Source organism: Eschrichtius robustus, chromosome 5 (assembly GCF_028021215.1).
Source record: "Eschrichtius robustus isolate mEscRob2 chromosome 5, mEscRob2.pri, whole genome shotgun sequence".
Taxonomy (NCBI): Eukaryota; Metazoa; Chordata; class Mammalia; order Artiodactyla; family Eschrichtiidae; genus Eschrichtius; species Eschrichtius robustus.
The window spans coordinates 7,744,018-7,763,108 of NC_090828.1; the positions used below are offsets into that span (position 1 = coordinate 7,744,018).

General features: G+C 46.9%; 1 protein-coding gene across 6 annotated transcripts in view; it reads right to left on the reverse strand.

Annotated features, from left to right (window-relative positions):
- The window catches only part of DIS3L2 (DIS3 like 3'-5' exoribonuclease 2), a 389,397-nt gene that overhangs the window by 33,860 nt on the left and 336,446 nt on the right, over positions 1-19,091 (reverse strand). For 5 of the 6 annotated variants that reach the window (XR_011074112.1, XM_068544210.1, XM_068544212.1 and 2 more), the window contains one exon: positions 6,574-6,653. Coding sequence is in view for 5 of the 6 variants with exons in the window: in XM_068544210.1 (XP_068400311.1) it covers positions 6,574-6,653 (80 nt within the window). In the remaining variant the exon portion in view is untranslated. Of the gene's footprint in view, positions 1-6,260; positions 6,312-6,573; positions 6,654-19,091 lie in introns of those variants that run through there. The other variant, XM_068544214.1, reaches the window with a different exon arrangement.

Genomic DNA, 19,091 nt, shown 5'->3' on the forward strand with positions numbered 1-19,091 from the left:
AGGAAAATTCAGGTTCTGCTCTTGACCATGGTGTGACCTAGGGCAGGTTAACCTCTCTGACTCTCAGCCTTGTTTTGTTTTTATTTTATTTAGTCTGTAAAACTGTGAAAATAATATAACCTCCTTGACTTTTTTTAAATCTGTAAAACTATAAAAATAAGATCTGTCTTGAATGGTTTGGAAACTAGAAATAACTTGGGTAAGCCCCTAGCCCAGTGCTGGTGAGTTGTGGGCATTCAGGAGGCGGTAGCTCCTATCACTATTATGCTACATGGATCAGAAACTCTACAGGTCGTGAACAAAGTATAGCCTTGCAATTATACTCAGCTTCTGCAAGGTTGCTTGGCATATTTAATGCTCTTTATAATTATTACTATGCCCTCCTATCAGGCAAAAAATGGTACGTAGTGATGTAAATAACTGTAATTACTACTATATTTACAGAATTAAATCAAATGTTTGCAGTCTCTTTCTTCTATGTGTTAGTTCTTCAGAATGCATAAACCATCCAAGGAAACCGTTTTCCCTGATGTCATGCATAATTTAATCCTCATGATAATCCCACAAAAAATGAAAAAACAAAGGTTGGAAAGCCAAAGGCTGGGTAGCCAGGTTCCCTCTCTAAAAGGATTCAATTAGGTCTCCCAACCCCTGGGCTAGGCACCAGGGGTGCTGAAATAAACAAAACAGGCCTTGACCTTAAAAGGACTCAGCGTAGAGGAAGCAGGAGACAAGTAAACCAGTGCCTGAAGTGCACTGTGATGAGTGCTGAAGCTGAAGCAGAAGCGGACAGGTGAGGCAGAGGACCGCGGAGAAGGCACTCACGCCTCAGCCTTTCATGATGGTTGTCAGGGGTTGGAATGGCTTCCCAGAAGAAGTAATACTTGGCTGAGAGTGGAAGGAGAAGTAGAGATTACCCAGATGGGTGTGAGCGGGTGGTGGGAAAGAGTGGTGTTCTAGAAACGGGGCATGGCATGGTCACACAGAGACACCTTGCATGCGGCAGACTCAAGATGGTCTGGCAGGATGGAATGTGGGGTACGCTAGAGCAGGTGAGCGTCTAATCACAGAGCTGTCTTCTGGTGACGGGTGCCCAGTCCCTTCCTCTAGCCTACGAGCCCCTGAGGGCCACATGAGTGTTTATTCAGCTCTGCAGCCTCAGTGACTAGTTCTGTACTGGTACCCAGCAGAAACTCTCTGTATGCTTGTTGAATGAATGAGTAATCAGACTCACATTTTTAAAAGTTTATTTAGACTTCTGGTTCTGACAAGAAGGTAAACTGAACTGATGTGGACCTCTTTCCCAACACAAACACATAGAAAAGATGGATAAGAGATACCAAAAGAATAATCTAAATATGTGACTGAGCATGAAAGAATGAAGGGAAAATTTCCAGTTACTTGAAATGAAAAGGAAACTAAGTCAAAGCCATAATCATTACCATAGCAAAGGAGGGCTGGGAGTATGAGACCTTGATACAGTTATAGGAGTTAAGGTTTTCATGCCCACAGGAGGGAGAAGACCTGGCCGGGAACTGGAACTGAGAGCCCTGCAGAAAGCCAGGATCCAGGAAGGGCTGCTGGTCTTTGAACAGGGACCAGGAAGACCTTTCTCACAGCCCAGAGGAATGTCTGCATATGGCACAGAGGGGAGGCGCTCGTTTGTGGGACGGGATCCCAAGCCTGTACCGCATGTGTGTGTCGAGGCTGAATGCACACTACCCGGGTTCTGGGAATCCTAAGCCAAGAGGTTAACACCAAACTGGCAAGACCTATGGAACTCCCAGGATCCTGGAAGAATAAAGGCAAAAGCGATGAAAGAATGCATCCACAAGCCAGGGCATATGGGACTCTCACAGTGGACACAATCCCTGCTTAAGACAATCTCCTGATAAAAAAGAACAAACCATGTGAAAAAATGAACCACCATAAAGGCAAGTCAATAGAGACTCATATGGGAGAACTGGTACCCTTAGAACTAGAAATAAGCGAACAATCAGAAAAAGGCTATACAATAAGTATAATCAAAATAACTGGAAGAGATGAAAGGAATAGAAATCATAGTGAAAAACTAGGACAGGAAAAAAAGAACAGTAAAAAAAAAAAAATAATGGGCTGATTTTAAAAAGCTCCAAACAGAACTTCTAAAAATTAAAAATAAAAACTAAACACCCAAATCAGGAAGGGGTATCAAAGAGCAGATTATAAACAGCTATAAGGGGACTAGTAAACCGACAGACGGTTTATTAGTCTCCTTATAGCTCCTTATTTTTGAGGACGTGCCTCACAACGCAGCACTGGCAGAAAAGGAGGAGGAAAAAGAGAGGTGAAAGAATCAGATGGTAGGTTTCTAACAGGAGTTCCAAAAGAACAGATTAGGGAGAATAAAAAAGATAATAGATAATTTCAAAATGGGAAGAACTACACTGAGTCCTAAGCTACACAGATGAACAGTACAGATGAATCTACTCTTAGGCGTAATGTAGTAAAATGGCAGAACATCGAAGACAAAAATAATGTCGCAAAAGCAACCAGAATGAAAAGGCATGTAAAGCTCCCTCAGGCTGCAGAGAGGACAGGGTGGAGGTGAAAGGGCTAAAGGCAGGGAGGACATTTTGCACAGGAGTTCGGCCATCCTGGCGGTGAGGAGGAGGACGGTGGGGAGTACTGTGGACGAAGCTGTTTGTCTGTGCAGGGTGCCACCATCCATGGAGTTGCTCCCAAGTCAGAAGCAGTCACTGGCCTCCGTACTGTTCCCACGGCTCTCAACTCTTACCGCTGACGCGCACCCTGGAGGGTGCTGCAGTGCCTTCTTCTGTTTACACAAACTCCTTGAGGTCACAGACCAGGCCCCATTTATCTTTGTCTCCCTAGTGCCTCGCACAATACATTGTATGGAGTAGGGGCTTAATAAATGTTGAAATGAATTCTCATGAATCACTTGTTCACCCTTTTAGGCCTGTTCTTTGCTCTCTGAAGAGACCTCCAAGCCCTAATTTGAAAAACATGACTTTCAATGAGTTCTGGCTTCACTGGATTTAACATGCATATGAAAGGCTGGTGAAGTTTCTGCAACAGAGAAAAAGAAGGTGGTCCCCAGGTCCGTGGCTTGCGACTGGCAGTACCTGTCAGGGTGGGGGGGGGGAGGCCGGAGACTCACACCTCTTAGATGCAGATTTGACCAGTGTTTGGGAGGCTGGCGGAATAATTCAAGGAGAAGAGCTTTACTAATCTAACCTGAGGCACAATAGGGCAGCTTCTTTCCCCTAATGCCCTCAGAGCTTTAAGAATGCTTACCTGAGAGCTGTGCCCTCCAGAGTCTAAGTCCCACCAGAGATGGACAAGTTCCAGGGCCTGTCCTCCCTGGAGCACAGAGGCTAAACGAGCTTCCTGATGGAGAAGAATGGGATGACATAGAGTCACAGATCGGGGCTACTAGGATATTCCAGGAAAGGAAGCTGACACGAGAGTCCAGGAAGTATAAAGGCAGAGTGCCTATTTTCAGGACTATTCCATTTAATAGGAAAAGGCCACTGGGGAGAACTAACCGAGAGCCACAGTACTTATTCAGAAAAACTTCTTTGCTGATGGACTGAATTTGGCAGGGATAGATACGAAAATGATTACAAATTACACTGCAGAGAACACCCAGATAAAAGCAGTAGTTTCAATAATTAAATGTACCAAACTAATATTCAGCTAATTTCTTCTATATGTAGAACCCCATCTCTCTGCTGCCGTTGCCTGCATGTTACTTGGCTGAGACAACATGGGCCCCTTAAGGGCCTGGGGTGGAATCTCCTCATTTCCTAAACACCAAGGTTGAGATTCAGGTAGTCGAGGGAATTGTCCCTAACAGTAAACAGAGGAACCCAGGGCAGACCGTGGGAGAGAGGAGAAAGTCACAGGCAAGCTCACGGGGCTCTCCATGCTTGACTTCACAGCTCACAGTGGGGAGAGGAGGCTGCCTTCGGACGGAGCGCGCACAGCTGAGGGCAGTCAGAGGAGAGTGCCCCAGCCTCTTACTACTCAAAACTCTGCCAGCTGCAGCCACAGTGCAGGGATGCGGCCCTGCTGGCACTGGGAAAACAGAGGCGAAGTCAGGATGATTTTTCTGAGACGATTTTTCAGGAGAGGCAATCAACGTTTACTGTGGGCATTCTACGTGCTAGGCCGGCGACAATGTCTTCCCATTCAATCCCCATGACAATCATGCCAGAAAAGTTATCATTAGTCCCGTTGTTCTTAACAGATGAAGAAACCTGAGGCTCGGGGAGGTTAGAAAACTTGTCCACGGGTTGAGAATAAACCCCAAGACTGCCTCTAGCAAGAGAGAACGGTAGGGAGGGACCACTGAGGCATCTGATAGCCATACTTTCCGAGATCATGGCTCCTACCCAGTTTCCTACACAAAGGCTTTCTTTTACAGGTCTTTGGTCCAAAGCTTATTAATACTTACAACTCCTACATTCTCTCCTACATTGCTTATTCTGATAATATGCTAGGAGTTGGGAATTAGGCCAAGAAACAGAGCTAGGCTATTTTCTCCGATCAGTTTCAAAGAAAACGTAAGTTGTTGTCAACGGACCTCTGAACTGCTCAGACATGAACTTAAAGCTGGTGCCCTTCTCCCACTGAACAAAAACTCTGCCAACCTTATTTCCAAAGAGCAGAGAGTCAGGCCAGAATTGGAGTATGTAAACACCCCTGAGCCTGACACCACTGTGTTTCTGCGGCCACAATCTGTCGTGTGAGGGGCTGCCATCCACGGCCATCCAGCAAGCATCAGGGAGCTCAGGGCACCGCTGACAAGGAGGGCTTATGGCTTACAATTCTCTCACTCCCTAACAATGCTTGCCCCTGCCACCAAGGGACTCGCTCACCTGTCCCCGTCAGTCCTGACCCCAGAGAAGTCTAGCCCTACTTCTCTGCTGAACTAAGCATTATCAGAAGCTGAGATTGTATCTCTGACACAATGGCCTAGAAATCCTGTAACTGTCTTCCAGAAACAGTGCCATCCAAGAGGAGGAATGATGGTGTTAAAGGATGCTTGGTCAACCTTTTCTGAATGATTAATTTGGTGGGAATTGAGGGTACACAATAGCTGACGATAGCATCCTCCTAAAGATAAATTACAAAGAGGAATAATGCCTTGAAAGTGATCTGAATGGAAATTTGGTCACGAAGGCACACGGTAACCCATCTTCCACCCATAACAGAGCATGAGCTCTTGAGGAAGACATGAGTTTCTCTTCTGGAAGGTAATGTATGATTCCACTGGCCTGTGCCTATTTGATCCTTCCACTGGATAAAATTAAACAGTTGGCTGTTCAAACAATTAGTCCTTGAGTCCAGGTTGGGACTATTCTTGTCATCAGTGAAGTTTCCAAAAGTAGCAACTTGGGACATCAATTGCCTTTCATCTATTTTCTTCCCCGAATTAATGTGATAATGCTGACGCTGCCTCACACAGCTGTGGCAAGTGACCTTGAACAAGTTACATACATTCCCTAGACCTCAGCTTCTGCAAGTACAACAATAATAAAAGACAACTCTTCAGGTTACCATGAGAACTAAGTGGGATAACAAACGTAGTGTCCCTGGACTGTGCCTAACACCCAGTAGGAGCCCAAGGGGAGCTGCCCTCACCCTTCATCACCGTCCTTGTCATCATCAGGGCACACTCCCTTTACCTCACTCACCACCACTTTCACTGGCCCACAGACAAAAATACACAGTCAAGGAGGCAGTCTGTGATGAAGAGAAGAGGTGTATAAAACTACGCCAGGTGCCATCTTTCTAATAAGGCCACCAACTTAAACCTCTGTAAGTACCCAGAAATCCCCCAACTGTAAAATTCCCAAGGTAAGGGGGTGGGGAGGGATAAATTGGGAGATTGGGACTGACACATATATACTACTATATATAAAAGTAGATAACTAATAAGGACCTGCCGTATAGCACAGGGAACTCTACTCAGTACTCTGTAATGACCTGTATGGGAAAAGAATCTAAAAAAAGAGTGAATATATGTATATGTGTAACTGATTCACTTTACTGTACACCTGAAAATAACGCAACATTGTAAGTCAACTATACTCCAATAAAAATTATTTTAAAAATCTAAAAAACTTTTTTAAAGAAAGAAAGAAAGAAAAGAAACATTCACAAGGTGGCCTATCACAACAAACCTGTAAACACAGTATAGTCAGACCGAATGACAACAACAGCCACAGTCACACGGTGAACCCAGTTAGCAAGCGCATGATTGGAGACGGAGTGGGTAGCGGAGTATCTAGAGGAGCTGGAGCCTGGAAAGGAAGGTTTGCTTTGAAACAGACTTCTAATACATTACACCTGCTCCTACACAAGTATTCCAAGTCCTATATTGAAGGGCAAAAGAGATTTTACAGGAGAAATATTTTTGTGCCAGCTATTTTCTAGTACAGTCACAAAAAGTGTGATTCCCTTCCTGACAATCCCTTTGTCAGGGAAGCCCAGTGTAAGGAAGACTATGGGTGCTACCTCTGCAGGACAGGATGAGCTGACACTCTTTCCCACAGAGTGACTTACTTGTTGCTGTCACGGTACTCGTAGATGTGACATCCTTGAGGCAATCCTGTCTCGTGGTCCAGAGTAAAAGCAAGCTTTAGCTGAATAAGGAGAGAAGAGAAAAACGAGTAAGTTTTAGGTAGCATGCTCTATTCATTCTGACAGCTGAAATGAAAAACAACAACAACAACATGACAAGCGAAATCACACTCCCTCAAGATGATGTGTTATGGAGAACCCGGGTCTGCCCCCTTTGGGAAGAGCCCGCACCTTACAGGACACTGTTGTCAAGGAGGACAGTTACCAGGACTTAACTTCTTCAGTTAGCATGCAACCAATTTTTTTTTATTAAGCACCTACTTTGTGCCAGACACTGAGCTAGCTGATGGGGAAAGAACAGTGAACAGTAAGCAGAGAGGATCTTATGGTCTAGTAGAGGAGACAGACATCAATCACATAATTATGCTGATGAATGGAAAAACTTTTTTTATATATATGAAACTTTGAAATAGGTTCTCTAAAGAAGGAAAAAACCTCCCATGTTTCCCATGTTTAGAAGTAAATAACCTGACCTAGACTGGGAAAGTGGGAAGGAGGGGTTACCTAGACTGTGGAAAGGATGGATGGGGAGAGAAGAGGGTCCTCCTCAGCAGAGAACATAACATGTATAGAGCCCTCGGTGCAGGAGTTGCAGGAACTGAAGGATGTATATGGGGAAATGGTGGGCAATGATGCTGGAGAGGAAGGCCAGGGCAGGGTACGTGGGACCTTCTCAGCCATGTTAGAGTTTCTGGCCTTTACCTTACTAGCAAAGGGAAGCCTGTGACATGTTTTAAGGAAGGGGTGGATGACATGACCAAAGTTAAGTTTTAGCAGGATCCCTCTGGCTACTGCATAGAGAAAAGACTGTAGAGGAGGGGGCAGAAGTAGGAGCCCCGTGGGAGGCTACCGAGTAGTGCAGGTGAGCAGTGATGGGGGCTGGGACGAGAGGGCAGGTGGGCAAGATGGAGAGAAATGGACAATTTGAGATCTCAAGTAAATTTTTAGAAGTAGAATCGACAGAATACGCTGATGGATTTGGTGTTGGGGAGTGGTGAGGACAGAAAAGAAGAAATCAAGGATGGTTCAAGGTTTTGATTTAAACAACCAGGCAGGTGGTTGTTTCATTGCTGAGTGAGAAGACTGAATGCGGGGATGGGTAGAGAGTCCAAAGTCTGGTTTTGGACATGTTAACATTTTTTTGGCTGTGCCACGAGGCATGTGGGATCTTCCCTGACCAGGGATCGAACCCGTGCCCCCTGCAATCCTGCAATGGGAGCACAGAGTCTTAATCACTGGACCGCCAGGGAAGTCCTGGATATGTTAACTTTGAGGCACTCATTAGCTGTTCCTGATTAGGGAAGATCAGGAACAAGGAATCTGGTAATAAACTCTGGATTCTGAGGGGAGTGCTCGGGAGTTGCTGGGAAGCCCGAGCTCAGTGAGTTGTGTGTGTCTTGCTAGAGCCCAGTTGGCTATGGCAGCTCTAACATTTCCAAATGCAGGGTCATTTACTAGATTCACAAATTCACTGGGTTTAAAAATCACCAGGGAGGGAATTCCCTGGCGGTCCAGTGGTTACGACTTGGTGCTTTCACTGTGGTGGCCCAGGTTCAATCCCTGGTTGGGGAACTAAGATCCTTCAAGCTGCACGGCGAGGCCAAACAAACAAACTAACTAATAATAAGTTAAATTAAATTAAAATATTAAAATCACCAGGGAAGTTTTAACTAAAATTAACTGCACATTAGGAGGATACATTGTTATAACTTTTTTTTTTTTTTTTAACTGCAAGGCTGTTAACACAACTAATGATATGCAACACAACTAATGATATGCATCATTAGATGCTGGATGATTTTTCTCTTCCTTAGAGGGAAACGAGCTTGTAGGAATGGCCTGTCCTCTCAATGACCCAGATGAAAATACAAAAACAGAAACAAGCCCTCCTTTACCATCATGGACCCAGGAACTTCAAGTCAAAGGCATGTTTTCCCCACAGAGCACTGCTTGGATCTTCCAAGCCCTCTTTCGGTAAAACAGAAAACAATTATTTTAAAATATCTGTTAATTACAACCCTTTTTTCTTTACTTCCCTCTTTGTAGTTAAGGCAAGGCCTATATTCATTTAGCCCATTTCAGACTGCACTGCTTAGTAATTTTCAAATCCTTCAATTCAGTGATTCAAGTTATGAATTTATGGCTTAGAAAAATTATAAACGTAGGAGGAAAAGTGGGTTTTTTTTTTTTTGTAAAACTGTTTACCTCAGTATTATTTATTGGAAAGACTCTAAAAAACCAACAATAGCAAAATAGTTAAATAAACCATACTGTAGTCACATGCAGAATAGCATGCAGCCATTAAATTGTTGATGAAGAATTTTTATTAACCTGGGAAAATATCTGGATTAGATGAAAAGAAGCAGGATGCGTACTCAATTATATAAAAAAAAACTACATTAAAAAAAGAACAAAGAATGCATAGAAGGCTGGAAGGAACGATATCAAAATGGCAACAGTGATTGCTTTACTTTCTTTGCATTTTCCAAAGTCTTTATGAGAAGCATGATGAGATATAAGCTGTTGTCCTTAGTCATGAAGGAATTATGGGAAACTTCATTCCTGGGGGATTCTCAAGGTCAAGAAACTATATATACACCAATTCAACAATAAGGTGAGTAAGCAGAGGAGGTGATGGGGATGGGGAGAGAGGAAATGGGGACAGAAGAACACTCATATTTATTGAAAGCCTACCAAGTAAGGGCTTTCCTTTATCCTGACCACAACCATTTGGTTTTTTGTTTGTTTTATTTTGTTTTTTTGTTTTTATGTTTTTGGGTTTACTTGGGGCCGTGCCGCACAGCTTGTGGGACCTTAGTTCCCCGGCCAGGGGTCGAACCCGGGCCCTTGGCAGTGAAAGCACGGGGTCCTAACTACTGGACCGCCAGAGAAGTCCCCCATGACCACAGCCATGTGAATTCGGTATTACTATTTCCTTTTCACAGGTGAGGAACTTGAGTTGGAAAAAGGTGAAGTAATTTGTTCAAACCACAGTTAGAACTGGAATTTCAACCAGAACCTATGTCCTTGCCACCTTACCAGAACTGTAGGACTTGGTGATGGCCTGGAGATAATAAACTCTGCAAGAGAGAGAGGAGCCAAAGACAATGTCTAAGGTTCTTTGCCTTGGAGAGCCAGGAAGATGCTTCCCGTGATAAGGAGGAATAGCAGGGTCGGGAGTGCTGATTTTAAGGTGCCTAAGAGGTATCTTAGTGGAGATGACCAGTAGGCAGCTGTATAAACAATTCTGAATTTTATAAGCAAGACTGTAACCTGGAGGTACAAGTTTGGGAAACTTTGGATGGGAAGTCAGATGGCAACTGAAGCCACTGGAGTGGATGAGATGGTCCCGAGAGAGTATGTTGAGTAAAAATGAGGTTTTCGATAGAACAGCTACATTCAAGAGCTGGACAATGGAGACTGAGAAGGAGTAACCACGGTGTTCTAAGTTATGATGTCACAGGAGCCAAGGCGGGAACATGTCTCAAGGAGGGAGCACTCAGCAGCATCAAATCCTTCTAAGAGGTCAAGTAAGAGAGGAACAAGCATCCAAACAAAGAATCCGTTGGATTTAGCAACGAGAACTCTCAGGAGAGTGGTGGAAGCAGAGATCAGGGTGCGATGGGTTGAAAAATGAGCAGAACGTGAGGAAATGGGGATCATGAGTGTTAACTCTTTCAGCAAATTAGAGAGTGGTAGGGAAGAGCCAAGATGAATGGAATGGAATGGGATTGGATAATAGGATGTGGGATTGAAGGAGAGTGGACTGTAAGATGACAGAGACTGGTTGTTTAAATGCTGATAGAAGGAGGAACTATAGAGGGAGGGGTTGAAGACACAGGAGAGAGATAAGTGAGGAGTCGAGGTGTCTGAGATGACAGGAGGGGTTGGAATCCAACATGCAAGTGAAGACCCTTTCTCACTGCAGCAGTAGGGAAGGCGGGGTGGGGCTGAAGGTCTATCTATGGATTTGGTGGGGGGGTATGCGGGCATGGTGGTGGCTTGGAATGTTCCAGCCTGATTATTGTTCTTTTCTAAGAATTAGGAGGCCAAATTATCTGCAAGGAATGGAGGGTTTGGTGAGGGAAGGAACGGAAGTTGGAGGAATATGATGAAAGTTTGAAATTGCTTCTTTGAAGAATAGGGGAAACAGCTGACCAGAGAAGAGCATAAGGATTGCCAGGGAGCATTAAGGGTCTAGCTGAGGCCACAGGATCTGAAGTTACCATAGCAACCATCTGCCCAGATGATTTTTTTTCTAACAACCTAGACGCTGGCATGAAGAAAGGTAGGTGGGTGCAGAGCTGAGCATTTGCCAGAAAGGTCTGAGGGAAGAATAGGTTTGAGGGATCAAGGGAGTAGAGGTATAATACTGGCAACAGATGGATCAGGGACTCTATGGGGACACAGGCAGGAAATGGAATGGAAACAAATGGAAGGGACTGACTGGAAGAAAACAGAAGAGTCTGGGTGAAAGATGTCTTGTATGGCGCTAATATTTTTTGGGTATGTCCTCTGTCCTAGGCACCTTTCAAGTGTGACTTTATTTAATCCTCCCAACAACCCTGCGAGGTTGGCTCCTATCCTTACGCTGCAGAGAAGTTTAAGTAAATTAGCAAGTAAGTGGCAGAACTGAAGTGTGGTCCATGTTGCTAACCACTGGCCTATACTGGCCTCCGAGGTGTCCATGAGGTCAAGGAGAGGGTTTGTGGGAGTCACTGGGTGAGGAAGTGGGGGGTACTGGAGGCTGTGGTCAGACAGTAGGCCATGTCTGATCTTGGAGATGGAACAGTCAATCACAAGATCCAAGGAGAAGTCGAGAAATGGAGAGTCAGAGGTTGGGGTGGGGCGTGGGTTCCTCCATGAGAGGTCTGATATTCATTCGGGAGGATGAGATGATGTTGCCCAGATAAACCAGTCCACAAAGCGCGTCCCTGCAGGTGTGTAGGGACCTACACGTCTGTGTAGGGTGTGGGAGCAGGCGCCTACTATGTGCGCGGTTCAATACGTGAATGAATTGGTCCAGCTGGTCCCCACAGCAGACGTAAGTGCATGTCTAGCAGTCATTTCCTCCTTCCTAATGGTATTCTAGTTTCATTCAGCTATACGCCCTCCCACCCCAGGCCAGGGGATTCAAGGGGAAGCAGATCCAGTCTCCGGGGCTGGGCCTGGCGGTTCTAAGGTAACCTCATACACCTTTCAGTAACTGATCGGGAACCCAAGCCAGTCAGTGCGCGGCATTTCCTGGCCCTAGGCACTGGTTCAGGAATGGTCATGTGATCGAACGGAGGCCAGTGTTTGCTGGGTGCTTCCGGGCACGAGGGCCAGAACTGCTGCAACTTGCTTGCTACCAGCCTGAGAATGAAGCCAACTCACAAAGGAAGCAGACTCAAAAGACTCAGAGAAAAGTAGAGCCAGGGCCTCGAGGGAGCCGTGCCCGGTCCCTGCCAGCCTTCCGGGCCTCGGCCGCTCTTTGTAATTGCTCATTATTTCTCTCGAGGACACCGACACACTCCACTCCCTTGGCTCTGCTCTCTCTAATCCACTCTCCATAACACAGCTGAGCCATCCTTCTAAACACAAGCCTGATGACACTTCCATCTGTAAGGACCTTGATGGCTTCCTGCTGTCTATGTGTCGGAAATATATTCATGAATTAAACACGGCCCAGGCCCTCTGGGGGCTGGTTGCCCACGTGAACAAATACGGACTGTGACCAAGGGACCGGTGGGGTGGCAAGTGCCGAGGAGGGTGTGCCAACCTGGGAGGGCCCCAGGGCAGAGGACGGGCGTCTTGAAGGAGAAACACGAGTCTGCCAGACAGGGAAGAGCGCCCCGGCGTCGTCCTGCTGCAAAGCTCCGTGCGTTCCTTCTACAACTGCACAGCTCACTGCATGAGGCTGGACCAAGCCGTGCACTCTCCTACCTCTGGGCCCCTCCTTGTGCCACGACTGCTTCCCGGGGAGCCCTTCCTGTCTGTCCCAGCAAGATCCCACACATCCTTTGAGATTCTCTCTGTAAAAGTGGATCTTTTATTATTCCCTCCTCTGGTAACTGGAGGCAGGGCCACTCTCCCCAGTGAGTCCAACGGTTCGGGATGGGTAGCTTCACCAGGTACCCTGGGCACTCAGTGCCCTTATCTCTTTCCACAGCAGGTGCCCGAAGCATGTCTCTGAGCTGAATTGCAGAGTAGAGATTTGGAGCATCTCATTTACCTGTCAGCAACTAACTGCTCCAGTCATTTAATTTACAGACACAGGGACTTCCCCGGTGGCACAGTGGTTAAGAATCGCCTGCCAAAGCAGGGGACACAGGTTCGAGTCCTGGTCTGGGAAGATCCCACATGCCGCGGAGCAACTGAGCCCATGTGCCACAACTACTGAGCCTGCGCTCTAGAGCCCGTGAGCCACAACTACGGAGCCCACGTGCCACAACTACTGAAGCCCGCACGCCTAGAGCCCGTGCTCCGCAACAAGAGAAGCCACTGCAATGAGAAGCCCGCGCACCACAACGAAGAGGAGCCCCCGCTCGCCGCAACTAGAGAAAGCCCGCTCACAGCAACGAAGACCCAACGTAGCCAGAAATAAATTAATTAATTAATTAAAAAAAAAATTTACAGGCACAGAATCATGTTCCCCTGCAAGCTCCTAAAGTCACCCAATTTCACCCGAGTTTGTAATCACTCTCACTTCTGTAGAGAGATTCTGCCGCACGTGTGCCACCCCTCAGTCACTGTGCCACCAGACTACAAGCAGTGGCTCAAATCCTCTCGGTGCCCAGAAGCTCCCATCTTGCCAGTGCCTATGAAGAGGCACTCGGTCCTTCACTCAACAGTATTTACTGATTACATCCCATGAGCCAAGCGTGGCAAGGAAACAGGCAGGCCTACAGGCTGCCATCTGTGCCAGTGCTGGCTCTAATCAAGGCCTACAGGGGTCCATCCACAGAGTGGCTCAGCTTGGAACGCTGGCCTGCAAGGATGACAGCTACTCCGAGACTTCATGACATCCGGCTTTCCCTTTCCAGAGGCAGCTGCCATGTCAAGCAGAAGAGCCCGCTACGAGCCAACCTCTTCCCTGGGAGGACAGTTTGCAACTGCACAGCATTCCTGGTACTGGGTAAGGAGGGAAGGCAGCAAAGGGCCCACGAGGCAGTAACAAGGCTGCTCTGTCAGCCTCTCGCAGCAGAGGAAGGAGGCCTTTAAATGGGTCTAGTTAGAGACAAGCCTTTCCTCTGGACAAAGGACAAGCCAATCTCTCTCAAGCAGGAAAGAGAAGAGGCTTCTGCTTTCAGGGGCTCAGGCCAGATCACAGAGGAGGGTAGGCCCTGGGCAGCTAGAGTGTGAGACTCCTGCTGGGACCCCTTCTGACCTAGCCCTCCTGCCTCAGGGAAACCGGCACCGTGGGTGAGCTGACGGAGAGCAGGGGTGAGTGGAAGGGGCCGCACGGGCTGTGGGAACGTGGGGGTGGAGGCCCTACGGGGGTTGGTAGGTCTGCAAAAGGTCCTCCTGCAGCCCCTCCGGGTCTAGGGTGGGAGAGGGAGGCAAGGGAGGCCACAGGGCCATCCTCCCAGCTGGTGACAACAGGTGAGCAATAAGAACGACCGATTCAGGACTAAGGAAGGCTTCCTCAGGGCTCTCAGACATTGCTTGAGGAAGAGCCTTTAGGGGAACCTAAGGGGAAGAATGAACGCCCCGGGCTAAGCAGCAGAGGGGTCCATGGAGTCATTTAATGTAACCATTAAAGGAAGCATGACCTTACTCTGTACACCAGCCCAGTGAAGCCAATGGGCCAGATTACATTCATAAGAATGACTGAAAAAGAGTAATGGGACGGGACAGGAAAGGTGGCTGAGGGTGGCTTGCTAGATGTTCCCCTGGGCTAATGAGCAAATTGGCCTTTAATCTGCTCAGGTGCACAGCTGGCTTTCCAAAACAGCCACATTCCTGGAGAACATACACACAGGCCACTTGGTACTAAACTCCATCGGCTAAGTAATACCAGCTCAGAGCCTTTGGTGCTTTCGAAAACGCTGGCCTGACTTTGGTAGGGTAAGAGATGTGTTAAGAAGTTTAGCAATTGCCTGTCTCGTCCACAACAGCTCCAAGATGACCTCTGGCAGGCAACCGGCTCTCTTTCTGGCCATGGCCTGGACGGCACTTGCAGGCCGGGCATAAGAGAGTGGTTCCCCTCTCCGCAGGCTGCTCCGTGACCGACCGGGGGCAACCTCCGCGACCCAGCTCCGAGTTCCTCTCACAGGGGAGTAAGGAGAGAGGTAGCTGGTGAAAGCAGAGTGCTGGTTCTGTGGCCAGCACTGCTCTAGTTCAAACCAACATGGGCTCTCCGGGAGGCCAGTGAGCTTGCTTCAATCTGCTAGCTATTAGGACCAAGGTTCAAATGCAGGTCAAGGACCAGGCTGGGAAGCCTCCAGCGTCTCCGCGGCTGACTCTTCCCCTCACAGTCCACTGGTCTTGCAGGGTGTCCAAGTCTCCCTTAAGCTGAAAGTGGCAAACCCCATCAGAGTTCAAACATCTCAGGTATGCCGTTTATGCCATGCTTAAAAAGAAGAGAAAAGTTACTTCTACCTGAGCCTTGGTTTTGCAATTGAAAAATCTTATTAGAAGGAAATCTTCACGTTCTCTGAGGTGATCTTTAGTTTCTCTTCTTTAGTTTTCGTTGTTTGGTTTGGATTTCCTAAGCATTATTTCTTTTTTTCCATCTCCTCTCTGCTTTCTTTTATAAGACAAAGATGCTGTGCACTTGGCTTTCGCTTGGTTCACAGTGATTCTATGGCAATGTATTAGGTTTCTTTCTCCTAAGCCCACTGAAGTCTTTTTGGACTTGGAGAAAGCTTTTTAAGAAAGAACTTGCTCATTCAGCAGGATTTTCCTCCCCACCCCAAGCTCTGGTTCTGACCTGGAAAAAATAAGAGTGAGAAAGAGCAAGAGAATCCTGCAGCCCTGACGCTCAACTGCACAAACCACAGAAAAGAACCTTGCTCCAGTAACGTAATCATGGAGATTTCTGGCACCTTGGTCTTTCAAGAAAAATACATCCATCTGCTGGCACAGGGACCCATCAAACTAAATCCTGTTCAGCATGGAGTTCCCGATTCATTAGTGTTGGAAAGTCTATAGCGAGGCTGGCCGCTCCCACTGGATGACGCCTCCCTGCAGCGCCGTCTGTAAACCCCACAGCTGTGTTTTCACTTAAAGCCACTTCTCCTGACTCCACTGCACCTTGTTCCAGAGGCTCGTTCTATCCTCATTAAGGTTAAAAATGACAGGTCAAGGATTCTTCAGTGCTGAAGTTTTACTCGCTCAGAAGAAAAGCCGCCTGTCTCCAGAGCTATGGTCAGTCCATAGGGAAGGCTGCTCTATCCTCATTAAGGTTAAAAATGACAGGTCAAGGATTCTTCAGTGCTGAAGTTTTACTCGCTCAGAAGAAAAGCCGCCTGTCTCCAGAGCTATGGTCAGTCCATAGGGAAGGCTGCTCTTTAGTCAGGAGTCACAGAGGCCAACCTGGTTGGTTCATCCTGGGTTTGCCTCAGTCAGCAAGCCAGTCCCGGGACAGAAGAGCCCCGACTCCTCCTGCCCGCCTGTCTGAGGGTTACTTCATGGCTCACCAGCAAGGCCGGGGCAGTAGAGCTCTGTGGGCCATGACTCCACAGCACGTCTGCCTTTATCGCTGGGTGAGACCAGCACAGAAGAACTCATCCCCCTTCCCAGCACCTGTGTTAGCAGAACAGGTGTTCCCTTGCCCCAGCTTTCCTGATCAGGCCTTCCCTGGTCACTGGGCCACATTTTTACCCCTCAAATTCCTGAGAAACATGGCAATGGGGAATACAAAGCATGGTGAGCAAGTCTGCACGTGTCGCATGCAGAGGGATGGTGCAACCGATGTGCTCGACCCACTCAGAGCTGGAGCATTTTTGAGGATTTTCACAGCCAAAGAGGGTGACTCGTGTTGGGACATTACCAGACCAGAGCCATCTCTGCTCAGAGCTCTAGGGCTCGGGCCAACCACTCTTCAGGGACTGGAATTGCCCAAAGCTGCTTCCACAGGGAAGTGCCCATGTTGACTGTGGGAACCGCATATGGCCCCTCCACATGCATGGAGGTGGCTGTGCATCTTACGGAGAGCTTGTCTGGGTCTCCTGGCATTTAGAATGTATCAGTTTTGCAGCCTAGCCACCTACTTTCTAAAGCTTGTGGTCCTGCCCCCAACAGTGGAGAATGTCCACCTGCCAGAGCCTCCCACTTCAGCGCCTCTGCTACATAGTTTCCATCACACGCACAGCGGACACAAGGGAAATGTGTCAGAAGCAGCCTAAGTGACAGGCTATCTGCTCACTCAGGCAGGTGGTCTAGGCTTTGTCCTCGAGTCAAGTTAGGCTACAGGGAAGTGACACCTGTAGATGACATGAGCTTGTTCACTAGCTTACTTGCCTTCCTCAAGCTGTGTTTTATCCTTCAACTTTCACCCGAGTTTATTTTAAGAAATAGCCTTATAACACCTCCTTCTTCATTGGCCACAAATGTAAAAATCTGTCCACTATAACACTTAATGCCCCCGATATCAAGCCTCATGTGAGAAACTGCTTTTAGTGCTAGGAAAAGTATCCCTTGACTTTCAGCGAGATTTGTTCTAAGAAGTAACCTTATGAAATCTGTCTCTTCCCCACAAAGCAGGAAGCTATTTCTGCATTTCCGATACTGAAGTCAGATAATATGACGTCCGGCCTCAGAAATTACGCTCACTCTTATAGATGTCCTATTACTTCTGCCTCTTTTCCTTGGCTCTGATTTTCTGTCTTTCTTTCTACTGTATTCATTTTACTGTTTATTTCCTTTGTTGCAAGTCTTCTCAAATCCTTTTTGGAAACAGATGAGAGTATACATAAATAAAATAAGGTTCTTCAAAATATAAGCCAAACATACATAAAAATATGAGATCCAGGCAAGTTCGAATACAACTTGATTAAACAATGATCATGACGGTAGGCATTCAGTTCATGGAAGAAAGAAAACGGGTCATTCTCATACATGCCTCAGAGCCAGTGATCAAGCTGGCTCTATTCTTGAAAAAACAGGAGAGAACAGAATGCTCTTCCAGGGAATTGGCCTCAGTTTCCAGGGACTTGAGGAGTTGAAGGAGTTATATAACCCCAAGCTGGGAGCCAGCAGCTCTGGCCTTGTCTCTGTTCTTCCCCAGACTCCGGGATCGTGTGGGGTTCTGATGGCCTTAGCCTTCCCACCTGTAAAATGGAGCTGAGTTCCTCTACGGTCATCCTTGTGGTTTATTTTACGGATGAATGTGAGATACTTTCTAGGTTTACTGGAGGAAAGCATCCATAATAAGTCCCTGCTATATCTGTCAGAAGAAAAGCTCTGAAGATTTTAGGAGGACCGGCGCTCACCTCTTTTAATGAGAAAGAGGTGGCAGTGAAGAATTCCCCTGCATAATGCTGTGTTACGTAGCCAAGAGCAACTGTCAAAGTTCATGACTTGATTCCATGCCCACTGTGCTTCCTTCCTCCCAGATGAGGCCAGATGTCTGGACAACATATTCCAGGACAACATTCTCAGGTCCCTTCTGGTCCTGGGGCAGCCAATCTGCCCTACTGTCCTCCTCCTGCAACCAGCCTTCAAGCTGCAGCAGAGGGCTTAGCAGCACCTCCTGGCAAAAGATCACTGGCCACGGCCACCCAGTCACAAAATGCCTGTTGACCTGACAACGCTTACTGGATTGCTCAGAACAATCTGGAAGGGACACCTAGGAGGCCCATACCTGGGGTTACCAGAGGGAGGTTCCTACTCTCATCCAAAATAATTACTAGTGTCTTAAAGAGCCTTTTTCTTTTTGAACACTATATCAATCGAATAGGTACCATTCTAACTATGGTAAAGACCAAAGAACATATGGGTATTGTGAACTTTAAAGAAAATACAGAAAGAAGCTTACAGCTAAGATGAAATGCAAAGATCAAAAAAATTAAAGAGGTTAGTAGAGGATATTAGAAAGGGCTGGGATCCAGCAAGAAGGAAAATGAACAGACTTTCTATTTGCCTTGCTAACTGAAACATCAGCTTTGGTAATAGAGAATCCGTGGATAATCTTGCGTAGTTGAAAATCATTTAAGAAACTAGACACAATGTTAAATGTTAAAAAAATAAGTTTCACAATAATCTTAGGGGAACATTTTCATTAAGCAGAAATCTGTTTTCTCTCCAACCTTTGTATAATCTCTCTAGGGGCTCTGGGCTGGAATTCAGGGGACAGTCAGAGGCTCTCACAGGGACCTTGGGGATCCTCTAGAATAACTGCCCACAGCACTGGACAAGTTTTCTTTCTAGCACTCTTAAGCGTTCAAGCTTTTGCTGCAACCCTCCTGCCTGGAACATATAGGTCTTACTATACCAGAAATGAGCTCATTTCGCTT